This window comes from Diachasmimorpha longicaudata, chromosome 20 (assembly GCF_034640455.1).
Source record: "Diachasmimorpha longicaudata isolate KC_UGA_2023 chromosome 20, iyDiaLong2, whole genome shotgun sequence".
Lineage (NCBI taxonomy): Eukaryota > Metazoa > Arthropoda > Insecta > Hymenoptera > Braconidae > Diachasmimorpha > Diachasmimorpha longicaudata.
Window position 1 is genome coordinate 1,431,218 of NC_087244.1, and position 13,146 is coordinate 1,444,363.

General features: G+C 38.1%; 1 protein-coding gene and 1 long non-coding RNA gene across 2 annotated transcripts; one reads left to right on the forward strand and one right to left on the reverse strand.

Annotated features, from left to right (window-relative positions):
- Positions 1 to 293: 293 nt before the first annotated feature.
- Positions 294 to 9,626, reverse strand: LOC135171450 (DNA replication licensing factor Mcm2). The gene is made up of 4 exons (XM_064137989.1): positions 9,255 to 9,626; positions 6,612 to 7,071; positions 3,544 to 4,915; positions 294 to 1,160 (listed from the first exon to the last, which is right to left on the reverse strand). The coding sequence occupies exons 1-4, from the start codon at positions 9,255 to 9,257 to the stop codon at positions 353 to 355; spliced, it is 2,643 nt and encodes an 880-aa protein (XP_063994059.1). The 5' UTR covers positions 9,258 to 9,626; the 3' UTR covers positions 294 to 352.
- Positions 9,627 to 10,224: 598 nt separating this feature from the next.
- On the forward strand, positions 10,225 to 11,414 carry LOC135171550 (uncharacterized). Its single transcript, XR_010300566.1, has 2 exons — positions 10,225 to 10,312; positions 10,395 to 11,414. It is a non-coding gene; the product is annotated as an uncharacterized LOC135171550 (long non-coding RNA).
- Positions 11,415 to 13,146: the final 1,732 nt, after the last annotated feature.

Consider the following 13,146-nt stretch of genomic DNA (forward strand, 5'->3'; position numbering starts at 1 on the left):
AGTCACTATCGAGTGATCTGTTAGGGAGGCCATTGCCATCTACTGCTCCACCTCACCACCACCAAAACTCACCTCAGTGTCATCTATTATAAATTCCGAGGAACGACCTCTACCGCCTGCCACAGCCCCTCCATTCAGCATTCTAATACCTAATCACTGAGCCCCCATAACCCCACCGCCATTAAAGTCATCCCATCCCCACTGTCAACGTACTGTCAACCGTACCTGCCATCCCTCTCGACAGTCTCAAACCACATCCACATCTGGCTATTTGCGAAAATCAATTTTACCACTTGATGTAGAAAAAAACTTTATTAAAGACATTAAAAATATTCACAATCCTTTCATCAAATCATTCCTCAGCATCTGGAAGTGTCTGAACAATAACACGTCTCTTGCTGTCATAAACAAAATTATTATTCTTGAAAACTGGACTCTCATAAAACGGCTGCAAATTATGAATATCAATTCTCTTCGCCTTGTCGACCAGATCCTTCTCAGGAACCTCGATAGTCATCACCCGGGTCCCCCTCACAGCCTTTTGAAACGCCAAAGTGTCCAACGTAATCTGCCTCAGGATGTAATACAACAGCTCACTGTGATCTTTCTTGTACGTCAAGTATTTCTGGAACGTCTGCCTCATGCTCTTCATCACCGAGTACTTCTGGGTGTCCACGAAGCTCTCCAAGGCCATCCTAATCGCCAAGTTGACGTCATCCTCACGAACGTAATCCCTCAGGTGCATCTTAGCACTCGCCTCTGACATCCTGATGATGCTCTCGATGTGTCTGACAGTGATGGGAAGACTTCCTGTTGCCAGACTCTCCTGCCTCAGCTGGGAATAGAGTTTGGCGACCTTGTCCTGGTCGACGTTGGCCAGTTTGGGGTGAATATTCTGCTTCGCATAGACGATGTACTTCTTCAGGAGGTCCTGGGGAATGGACAGGGTGTCACTTGGTGTGTTGTCGTGGAGCTCCTCAGGTAGTGTCCTCTCCTCGTTGGTGGGGTGATGTTTTATGTGAGAGTTTACCACGAATTTTGCTAGATGGCGGTCCTGCATGGGGTCTACCTCGTCCTTGACGATGCAGAGGATGTCGAATCTGGAGACAATGGGCTCGGAGAGGTCCACGTTCTCGGAGAAGGTCATGCTGGCGTCGTATCTGTGTAATTAGATGTGATAATTAGGGGGGAGGGTGGAGAGAGAAAAGAGGTTATGGGGGTGGAGGGGGTTTAGTTGGATTTTGGGGTGGGATAGGGGTTATTTTCATTTCCACCCCCACCCCAAAAAAATCAAATTTCAATTAATCATTAATTAATCCTTAATTAATCTTTAATTAGATCACACTGACATAGATAATGATTAATCCTTGATTACATCACACTAATTCTTCAAAAAGTTAATAATGCAAGTGTGATCTAATTAAGAATTAATCAAGTACCAATTAATGCTTAATTAATGTGATCTAATTAGGGATTAATTAAGAATTGATTAGTCATTAATTAGATCTGAAAATCAATCAGAGATTATTCAGAATAAGTATTAATTAATCCTTAATTAATGAGGTCTAATTACGTCTTAATTAAGGATTAATTGAAGATTAATCAATTGTGTGTTAATCTGATAAGTGATTTTAAGTGAAATTTCGCCCTCAAAAAAAAAGAAAAAAACTCACCCCTAACATCAACTCCCCAAACTTCACCCCCCCCCCCAAAGTTAAATCTCACCCTTTAAAAAAAAAAACCTTCACCCCTCAAATTAAATCTCACCCTCAAGAAGAAAAAAAATATTAAAAACTCACCCCTAACTTCACCCCCACCCCAAAAAAATTAAATTTCGCTCTCAAAAAAAAAAGAAAAAAACTCACCCCCTAACATCAACTCCCCGAATTTCACCCCCTCCCACCCACAGAATGGAATCTCACCCTCAGAAAAAAAGAAAACTCACCCCCAACATCAACTCACCAAACTTCAACCCCTCCAAAGTCAAATCTCACCCTTAAAAAAAAAAAAAAAATCTTCACCCCTTAAATTAAACCTCACCCTCAACATGAAAAAAAATATTTAAAAAACTCACCCCTAACTTCACCCCCCCCAAAAATCAAATCTCACCATAAAAAAAAATGAAAAACAAAAAAAACTCACCCCTAACATCACCTCCCCAAACTCCACTCTCACCCCCCCCCCCCAAAAATCAAATCTCGCCCTAAAAAAAAAAAACAAAAAAAAACTCACCCCTAACATCACCTCCCCAAACTCCCCTCTCACCCCACCCCCCAAAATCAAATCTCACCCTAAAAAAAAAAAAAACTCACCCCTAACATCATCCCCCCAAACTCCCCTTAAAACCACCCCCTCCCCCCTCCATCCCTCCCTCTCACATTCCCTCTTCCCCCTATCTCTCCCCAACATCTTCAACCCCCAAATCAACACTAGGATGGCCCATTTTTTCGGATCCCCTAATGTTTGAGAGCCCATCCCGGAAAATGATTCTTCCATTAATAGACTACCCAAGAAAATTATCCAAAAAAAATTTAAACAAATTGTAGTGGTTGCGCAAAGCGTTTTAAGTTCAAGTAAAATGTCTGACCTACTGGCAGTTAAGGGTTATAAAAATTAGGTAGAAGTTGAATACCCTCAATGACGGTCCCGTGTCAGGTAGTAGGAATGACCGCGGGTGGTGCTTCGAGTGTCATCCAGGTACCTAAGGGGCTTTCTTCCGACATTTACGAAACATCAAAAATCAATTTAGAATTAACCTATTTTTACGATTCAAATTTTGTTGAAATTTCTGTAAGTTGATTAAATTAACAATGTCTATTTTGTAATAAAAACATAAATAATTGAGAGATCTTCATATTCGAAATGAAATTATATGCCATAACCAGCTTAACGTACTAAGGGTTCAGTTCCTTTTTAGGAAAGGTCAGTCCGGCAGGCAAAATTTTTTTGCCTGGGTTCCATTTCACTGTATACGACCGTCATAAAATCACCGGATGAGTCGGACACCTGTCTCAACACGAAAATTTGACAATTTTCTTTCCTGTTTTTCACCACATTGCATTTGCAAAAAAAAAAAAATTTCTTTCCTCCAAATGATAGTCAGATAGTTCAATGATCATCTAACCGAATCGAGAAGAATATCGAAAACTCCCGAAGCGTCGTAGGCACCACCGAAAATCCCTAAATTGAACAGAAATTACGATTTTTATTTTAATAACAAATCGTTTTTTTGTTGGTAGAAAAATCTTATCTTACTCTTAACCTTTCTGCCGGAAAGTGTACGAGAGTTCATAACGAAAGCTCGAGTAATTGTATTTTAAAAAAATTATTATTGCATTTGGTCTGTCCGTCACGTGTAAAAGTCCATAAGAAATTAAACCAGTTGGCGCAACCTCTAAAAATATTTTTAAAAATCCGAAAAAATTCACATATGATCCTGATATTTTTAGCTATATGTACCACGAATAGGCAGGATGAAATTCGATTTCCTTCACTTATGGGCCATCCTAATCAACACTCAAATCATCCCCCACCCCTACCTACCTTCCCCCAATGGGATTAGAAGCCGCGATGACAGAGCACCTGGCGTGCAACGACGCAACAATTCCCGCCTTCGATATAGAAATACTCTGCTGCTCCATCGCCTCATGAATAGACGTTCTATCCTGATCATTCATCTTATCAAATTCATCAATCAAACACACCCCATGATCAGCAAGTACAAGTGCCCCAGCTTCAAGTGTCCACTCCCTAGTCGCCGGTGATCGTCTGACATACGCTGTCAATCCAACAGCCGACGCCCCCTGACCCGTCGTAAACACCGACCTTGGTGCAATCTTCTCCGTGTACTTGAGAAACTGTGACTTGGCTGTACCAGGATCACCACACAAAAGGACATTAATGTCCCCCCGAATTTTGTGCTTACCCCCAGGATTCTTCGACTCACCCCCAAAGATGGCGAGGGCAAGGGCCCTCTTGATAAAATCATGACCATAAATTGATGGTGCAATACTGGCGACGATCCTGTCAGCTATCCTGTGATCCTTCGACAGCTTGATGATGCTGGAGATGTCCTCTTCGGTGAGGGAATCCACGATTTCCTTCGAGTCCTTCACGAACACGTGATTAGCGAGTAGTAGAGTTGAAAAAACGGGGAATCCCTGTTCAGTATTGAGTGATCCATCGTAGGAATTTGTGTAAATCGCAGTGAGATCAATCTCATCCCCAGGTTTACATCGATCGCATAGATCAGCTAGGAGTATACAATCCTTACTACGTGGTATCCTACCAGCTGGTATCCTCCCAGGTGACTCCTGAACAGTGATTTTCTGATAATTACGATAAATCGTTTGTTCCATGTTAACAACAAAAGGTCCAAGACTCTGACATTCAGGACACGATCCAGGTTTAACTTCACTATTCTGATTCTGTACGAAGGGACCCAGGACATACCCACACTTGGTACAATCGTACTTGACAACTGACAGCTGAGGAAGGACACCAGTGGTAGCAGTGACAACACCCAGTGTCCTCACGAGTTGATTAAGATGAAGTTTTCTGAATGTCCTGAGCTCCTCGATGAGTGGTAGCTCTGATATCCTGACGTGAATCTCCGACGTGACACGTTCATAACTCGGAAAAATCGTAAGGACGAGTTCCTTGGCGACTGCGTCGAATATCTCGAGAATCTGAAATGGCGCTTCAGGAAGAAAATACGCGAGGACGTGTTCCTTGCTGGCGAGGACTGGAAACTCGACGACGAAGGACGACTGATTGCTCTCGCACATGTGACGTATGCGTTCCTTGTACATGCACTGGCCCTTTGCGTCGGTGTAGGTGCGAAGGAAGTTTTTGAAACGATTTGTTATTTCGGTTCTGGGGCCCAGCATGAGGACCCACTCCTTGACGCTGTGACCTTTGGTGGGGATGGAAGGGGGATAAAGTTGAGATATGTGTTGTGGAGGTGGGTTTTGAATGTAATGATATGGATATTGATATTTTTATTTTGAGATGTTGATGTATGGATAATGTCGATATGATTTTTTCAACGTATCGGGGGTAAAAAAAATATTGATGTTTCGATGTGTGGAAGGAATGAATATCGGTCGATAATATCGGTATGTTGAGGAAATTATATCGATGTATCGATATTTTTTTGACAAGCGATACGTTGGAAACATATCTTTTATCGATACATCGATATATCGATAAAAATTAAATCGATATATCGATACATAGATATATCGATACGTCGATATATCGATACGTCGATATATCGATCAAAATTAAATCGATATATCGATACATAGATATATCGATATTTTTTTGACAAGCGATACGTTGGAAACATATCTTTTATCGATACATCGATATATCGATAAAAATTAAATCGATATATCGATACATCGATATATCGATATTTTTTTGACAAGCGATACGTTGGAAACATATCTTTTATCGATACATCGATATATCGATAAAAATTAAATCGATATATCGATACATCGATATATCGATATTTTTTTGACAAGCGATACGTTGGAAACATATCTTTTATCGATACATCGATATATCGATAAAAATTAAATCGATATATCGATACATCGATATATCGATATTTTTTTGACAAGCGATACGTTGGAAACATATCTTTTATCGATATGTCGATGTATCGATAAAAATTAAATCGATATATCGATACATAGATATATCGATATAATTTTTATCGATATATCGATATTTTTTTGAAAAGCGATACGTTGGAAACTTATATCGATACATCGATATTTTTTTGACAAGCGATACGTTGGAAACTTATATCTTTTATCGATATGTCGATGTATCGTTAAAAATTAAATCGATATATCGATACATCGATATATGGAAACAATAAATATATCGATACCTCGATATATCGAAAAAATAAATATCGCTCAAAAATATCGCTACGATAAAAAAAAAAACCGATCGATAAATATCGATCGATTTTTATATCGATAAAAATTATATCGAACCATATAAATTAGGATTATAAAAATTATATTGATGCCTCGAAATATCGAAACAATAAATATCGCTCAAAAATATCGATACGTTAAAAAAATTATATCGATATATCGATAAAAATTATATCGATACAAAAATTATATCGATGTATCGATATGTCGAAACAATAAATATCGCTCAAAAATATCGATACGTTAAAAAAATTATATCGATATATCGATAAAAATTATATCGATATATCGATAAAAATTATATCGATACAAAAATTATATCGATGTATCGATATATCGAAACAATAAATATCGCTCAATAATATCGATACGTTGCAAAAATTATATCGATATATCGATACATCGATATAATTTTTATCGATACATCGATATAATTTTTATCGATATATCGATACATGTATCGTATCACTTATCGATGTATCGATATATCGATTTAGCGATTTTATATGTATCGATATATCGATATTTTTCCGATGAGCGATACGTTGAAAAAATTATATCGATACCTCAATATATCGAAACAATAAATATCGATACGTTGAAAAAATTATATCGATACATCGATGCATCGATATTTTTTTCGACAAGCCTAACCTTTCGTGTCCTCCAGGTTCTCGATGGACTCGACCATTTCGGCGTCACCGACGTCGCCGGCTGCCGCCTTCTCCGCTCGTCGACGTTTCGTCACTTGTGTGTCGTCCTCGTCGGAGTCTTCGTAAAGGAGATCGCGATCGTCGCGGAAGATCCCAGCGGCTCGATCGCGCTTGCGCATGGCGGCCTCGGCGGCGACGCGATCACCCTGGGAGAGGTCAGAGTAGTCGTCGTCGTCCATGACGGCCTGGTCGTAACGGTCCAGGGCGGGCATTGGGCGATAGTCGGCTTCCATGTTGTCGCCGAAGAGCTCCTCGCCGTCGGCTTCTTCGTTGGGAATGTCGTCTTGGGAGAGGGCATCGTCCCCGAGGAGGTCTGCCTCATTTTCGAAGGGCTCGTCGACGTCGGGGGCGGGGGAGGTGGGGGCGTCCTGGCGGGCGCGAGGGGGAGAGCTGGAGTCACTCTGGATGGTGTGATGTTGGAAGTGGAATAAAGTAGAGATATATATTGTAGAGGTGGTTTTTGAATATATCGATATCGATATTGATATTTTTATTTAGAGATATTGATGTATCGATGTATCGGGGTTTTTATTTTTAAGTTGTAAAAACGCAGGGTGATGGTTATTTTTTAGATGTGTAGATTAATTCGTCGTATTGCCACTGGTTTTATATGTTTTTCCACACCCATTACGTGATACGTTTTGTCTGTCTATTTTTTTGAAAAACTTCCATACAACACTAGACATGACTGGAGTGCTCGAATTATTTTGTTTACATACGTCAATTGATTATTGATTGAATTACTTAGTTACATTGGTTGAGAACTACAATCAGAAAAAACAGAAATACCATCGCGCTCGCGTTGAGGTTATAATACGCGGGACGGATAACAGACTGACATTGACAGACGACAGTTGAATTGACATTTACACTTGACAGACAAAGTTGCCAACTTAAAAGCCAACTTTAGTACTAAATTAAAAAGCAGGAAATCGAGTCGACCATTAACAAAAAAAAAGTTTAAAAATGTTAGTATAAAAAAGGATTTAGAATTTTTTGATCATAAATATATCGATTTTTATATCTTTTCAATACTTGTGATGGATGGAGCAGTCTGATGGTAGGTCTAGGGTTACCAGAGTCTGGGTGTCCTGGGTTCAGTCAGGTTTGGTGGGGTTGTTATATTGAATTGTTGATGGGTTTGGATTCTTCCAGGGAATCAAGCCCCTGGGTAGCGAGATTGTAACGAGCCTGGGGGTAGACTGGCCCCCCGAGCCTTGATTTACTGCTCCTCAACCAGGCGAGGAGGTGATTTAACCACCAGGTTAAGCCAATGCTTGACAATATAGAATCATGTGAGAATTTAATGTTATTAATGATTTTGGATCTGATGATTGTGGACTAATTAACAGAGATAACTTGGTCGGTTCCGTTGCCTCGAGGATGATAACTCCTTCGCCTTTTTGCTTCCTGGATAATGGCTAAATACCTGGACGTTGAAGATGCATTTGGACCACTGGACTAGCTCAATAACCTTATGGTTATTATAAATTTATTCGCGTTATAAACCACTTGTTCAATAGCCCGTGACATTGATGTCCGTGACGTTTGTCATGATCTTATTAATTCTCCCTTCGAGTCTCTTTATTTTATTTAGCTTATTAAAAGCTTGGTCCAGCAGTCTTGGATACACCTTCATCCAGACCTAGTGATATCGAGCCTTGGATACCAGTCCTTCGCCTCGACTGGCCCGACTCTGGCATCCAGACACTTGGATATCAGTCTTGGAGATCCGGTGGTTAAGCTACTTGTATCAAAACACCTGCAGCTGTCACATGATTCTATATTATCAAGCATTGGCTTAACCTGGTGGTTAAATCACCTCCTCGCCTGATTGAGGAGCAGTAAATCAAGGCTCGGGGGGCCAGTCTACCCCCAGGCTCGTTACAATCTCGGTATCCGGGCTTGATTCCCTGGAAGAATCCAAACCCATCAACAATTCAATATAACATCACCTGATACTACCCCAGCACCTGGTGACTAAATACATTCACCTTCTGATCCACTTTATCCCTTCACGAGTGAACCCATTTAACAGCCCCTCGTTAATTAATTCCTCTGTTTCTCCTCTATTTCTATTTATCAAAACTATTCTAAACATCTCGAGACCCTTCAGACATCAAACTACAAACTCCCGACCTGGACACACCCTAAATACTGTCCAGGAATGTCAAGGACACTCTCAATACCTCAATTTCGTGAATTTATCATGAAATGATAAATAATCTCCCGATAATAAACATAAATTCCGTTTCTCCTCAACTAAATCAACACTTTCAAAGCTCATTAACATCTGACTGTTGTCTGTCTACCCCAGGTCAAACCAATATCTCCTGATTGTTCCTAAATTTAACAATTAAACCTCCAAACGAATGATTTTAATTCATTTCTTTGTTCTAAATGAAATATCCTTTGTCCCAAGCAACAAAGACATTCACTAATAAATAATCGAATAATCGTATAAATAATTGTCTAAATAACTCTATAAACAATTACATAAATAACTGTATAAACAATTGTATAAATATTTGTACAAATAACCGCATAAATAATTGTTTAAATAATTATAAAAGTGAGCTCTCACCATTTTTGCTGCTTTTCTCCCCAAAATTCACCAAAAAAAATTAGAAAATAAAGTCTTCAACGTTAATTATTCACTTTTCACGATTGAAAATCTATCGTCAACTCACAGCACTCGTTTTTCAATCGATATTTCAGTACTTTTAACCAAAAACAATAACAAATTTCTGGTTTTTGTCATAAAATGGTGGGGTGAAACCGTCACTCGAGGAGTCACAAACAATTCTGACTAAAATTTTGGCGGCATTAACCATAACCTCTCACCCATCGCTCCAACAGTTGATCCACAGGTGCCCCAAAAGGACAAACTAAAGTGGAGGGTCACATTCAGAGGGCCAGGTGACCCTACCCCAACGCTAGTACCCACCCCAAGGGTCAGACACGCCACCATTTCCTCTGGCGACTGCCAGAATCCCACGAACGTTCCCCTGTTAATTAAAAAATTGTATCTCTCTTCCTAATTAACATTAACGAACGAAACCAACGCCATTCGACGGAGAATTAAATCCTCTTTAATCCACCCCAGTTTCATCCCTTAATGTTCACTAGGAAGGGAGATATAATTTTTTAATTAACAAGTTAATGTTCCAACTGCTGCTGTAGTTACCAGAATCGACAATGGCGCCTCGCACTTCTGGGGATATTACTAGGATTGACTGGGGATTACCTGAGTCTTCGGATCTAAGTCAGTACTTTAGTCCTAGAGGATTAAGTGATTGTAGTCTGAGTCCTGAGTTCATTCCCTGACGACGAAGGGCACCATCGACTAATTGTTGTCGTATATTCTCCCTAGAAATGATATAGGGTCCCTATGATCTCCATATTTTTACTAGATTGAATCACAATATTTCCCATCATATGTATTATTATTATTATTATTAGTGTTGTCTTTGTTGTTGTTAATGTTCATTAAAATTTCCCCTAGAAGTTTTCCCTAAAAGTTTCCCTAGAAATTTTAGAAATACACTAGATGAAGAAGCCATTTTAATCCGCGAGACTAGATACTGCTAGTAACTATGTAGAGTCCCTATGGCTGCCATGTTTGTCACTAGATCGTAGTATGTAGGTTTAATTATTTTATCTTTCATTTGTTTTAATGTAATTAAATATGAGCTTTGGTGAGGCAGTAGAAATATTCCTACAGGTTAGAGACAATGAAATGGAGAATTTTAGAATTTTAGTCGACACGTGGAAATTGGAAACGAGCCATAAATCGCGAGTCTTTCAATGGAGCTCTGGGTATCCAAAACAAAAGGTCTTTGTCATGTTTTTTATTATTGAGGTTCAAGTGGAAGTCGATGTCGGGATTAAATGGTTAGTGTGATAAACGTCTTCCAGAGACAGTTGACATTTCTCCGAGAGAAACTCAAGTATTTTCTATCACCTTCTGAAAGCCACGTGTGAGGCCCCTTTGTTGGTGTAACGTAGCGTGGAGAGTGGGGGGTTGGGTCAGTTTGAGCTATCACGGGGGTGCAAGACCAACCCCATCACCAAGTTCAAGGCCACCATTGCTCACCTACTCCCTCATGTCGCATTAACCCCACCATCTTCGACACTTTGACGAATTTTTAGGTTACGACAAGAGTCAGGCCCATTCTCAATGTCACCACGACTGGTTCGGAGGCACTTTAAAACGTCTTCTGGAATACCAACTCGTTATTGCAATTGATAAACTGAGTTCAGAGTGAATTATTAACCATAAAATTAGTGGTTGTGTTCATTTAGAACTAGAGTTGACAAGTCTGGCAATGAAAATGAAAATAAAAATAAGACAAAGATGTTAAAATTATTTACTATGAACAATTATCTTTATTGAATATATATGCGTTTTTTTATTAATTAATTCGTGTCTCCAACAGACACCCAGCTCTCCCTTTACATTTACATTTGATAAAAAATTACATTATCATTATGCGTTGAATGAGATAATCAGATGTTGAAATTAATTTATTCTGTCAATTTTCTTCTGTTTCCTGATTTTGACTAAATTATAGGAACTGTAAAAAATTATAGCAATTATTTATTTAACGAAGAATCAAAGTGCACATCAGAGACACAAACACTTGTGTTTATCATCCTCTCTATGATTTATTTAATCCAGCAATTTGTTTCTTATCGTCTTTACTTACAGTCAAACTTATCTGATATATTCGTCCGAGTAAAACCATCGATATCAATACGTTAACTACGATCGTTCATCTAGACTAATTAATTTTATTAATTTTTTTTTTTTTACTTTTTCCGTGTTTTATTCTGTTTTAATTCTTGGGCCTTATCCTAGGCATTACTTATAATTATTCTTCAAATTGATGCCACTAAAAAATTAATCATTTATAGGTCGTAAAGCAGTTGAATATTTCGGTTTTTTAAATTTCTTTTTGAGTAGTTGAAAATTTCTAATCTATTTTTCATTAATTTTAGGGGGAGAATGAGAAAATTATATTTACTCACAACCGCAAACAGCAAATCGGTGGTTTAATTGAAGATTAATTGTGTATTTGGCACAACAAAAAAAAAAATGTCAACATTTTTTTTTTAGTGAAATTTAATTTGAATTTATGATTTTATTTGGATAATTGATATTCACAAATTCAAATTTTTAACTGTTTGCTATTTTATTACTTTTCATCATCGAGTGTCAATTAGTGGCTAATGTTTTTTTGAAAATTTAATGATTACGATAGGATATTTTTCGATTGTTTCGTTAGGGATTAGATAAACCATTCTATTAAACTCGAAATTAATAAAAAATTCATTAGCATAATTATCACTGGAAGAATTAAAATAACTTTCTGTTAAACTAAAGTCATTAATCCATCAACTGATTCATTGATTCACGAAAATAGTCGTCGAGGCTTCGAAATAAATTGTTTAAACATTATCAAAATTAAAAACTACACTAATGACGATACGTCATTGTTAATAACCTCGAAATAATATTCCATAAATAATATTTATGTCATTTTTTTTAAATGGTCGAGTCACTCAATCTCTGGATTTTCACAGCTGAGGGAACGTTAAATCCATTTAATTAATAACTCCCTGTTGTTTATAATTAATCAATCGATCAATTTATCAATTCCTGGGGATAACTCTCGATGTCGAGGCAGTGATCGTATACAGAAGTGATCCCAACATGTCCTCATCCCTCAACAAAAGGTTCAATAATAAACATCAGATTCACAATTATCGGATTAAATAACTTATAAATGTTTATTCGTTTTTCTCATGTGTTTTTTTTGTTTACTTTAGAAACTTATTTCACTAATTTGAATATTAATATATTAGTAAATAATGGTATACATCGAAAAATGGGAAACGGCCACTGGCTTTGAGCATTTTATCGTTTCTTTGTTCAACTGTTTTCAGGTCAGACAAATTTCATTAATTAGGACACGACAAATTTTTTAATAAAATTATTCGGAAGAGTTTTAACACGTGGGGGGGTGACTGGGGGTGAAGTTATTCGAGGGTGAGGGACAATGGCCAACGATTATCGACGCAAATCTTGATGGGGATGATGTGAATGATTACAAAATGGCGGTGAAGAGTCAATCGTATGACCAAATTGTTCGTCTCAACACGACAAAGGACTTCACCCCTGTCTTTACATTAATTGGAATAAACTCGAGGGAATGTCTAATGAGTTGATGATGTTTTACTCTCGAGGAAGGTGAGAGATGTACCCAATAGTTTATCAGTTCATTAAATCACTGGTTATTATCATTATCTCAGTAATAAATTGTTTCCAGTAAAGATGGCGTCGTATTCAGTGAATTTTTGCCACAAAATCTGCCTGTCGAGTGTTTCTTAATTAGTTAATTAGCTCATTCGTGTGATTACGACATTTGTCTCGTGATTTTTATCGTCTGGAGAAGCACTCGTCGTTGGAACAA

Bases quoted from the DNA above. Each gene is read 5' to 3' on its own strand.
- LOC135171450 (XM_064137989.1), bottom strand. The intron at 4,916-6,611 runs GTTAGGCTTGTC...TCCCCACCAAAG, and splicing joins GAACCTGGAGGACACGAAAG to GTCACAGCGTCAAGGAGTGG. The intron at 1,161-3,543 runs GTAGGTAGGGGT...CTAATTACACAG, and splicing joins TCTAATCCCATTGGGGGAAG to ATACGACGCCAGCATGACCT.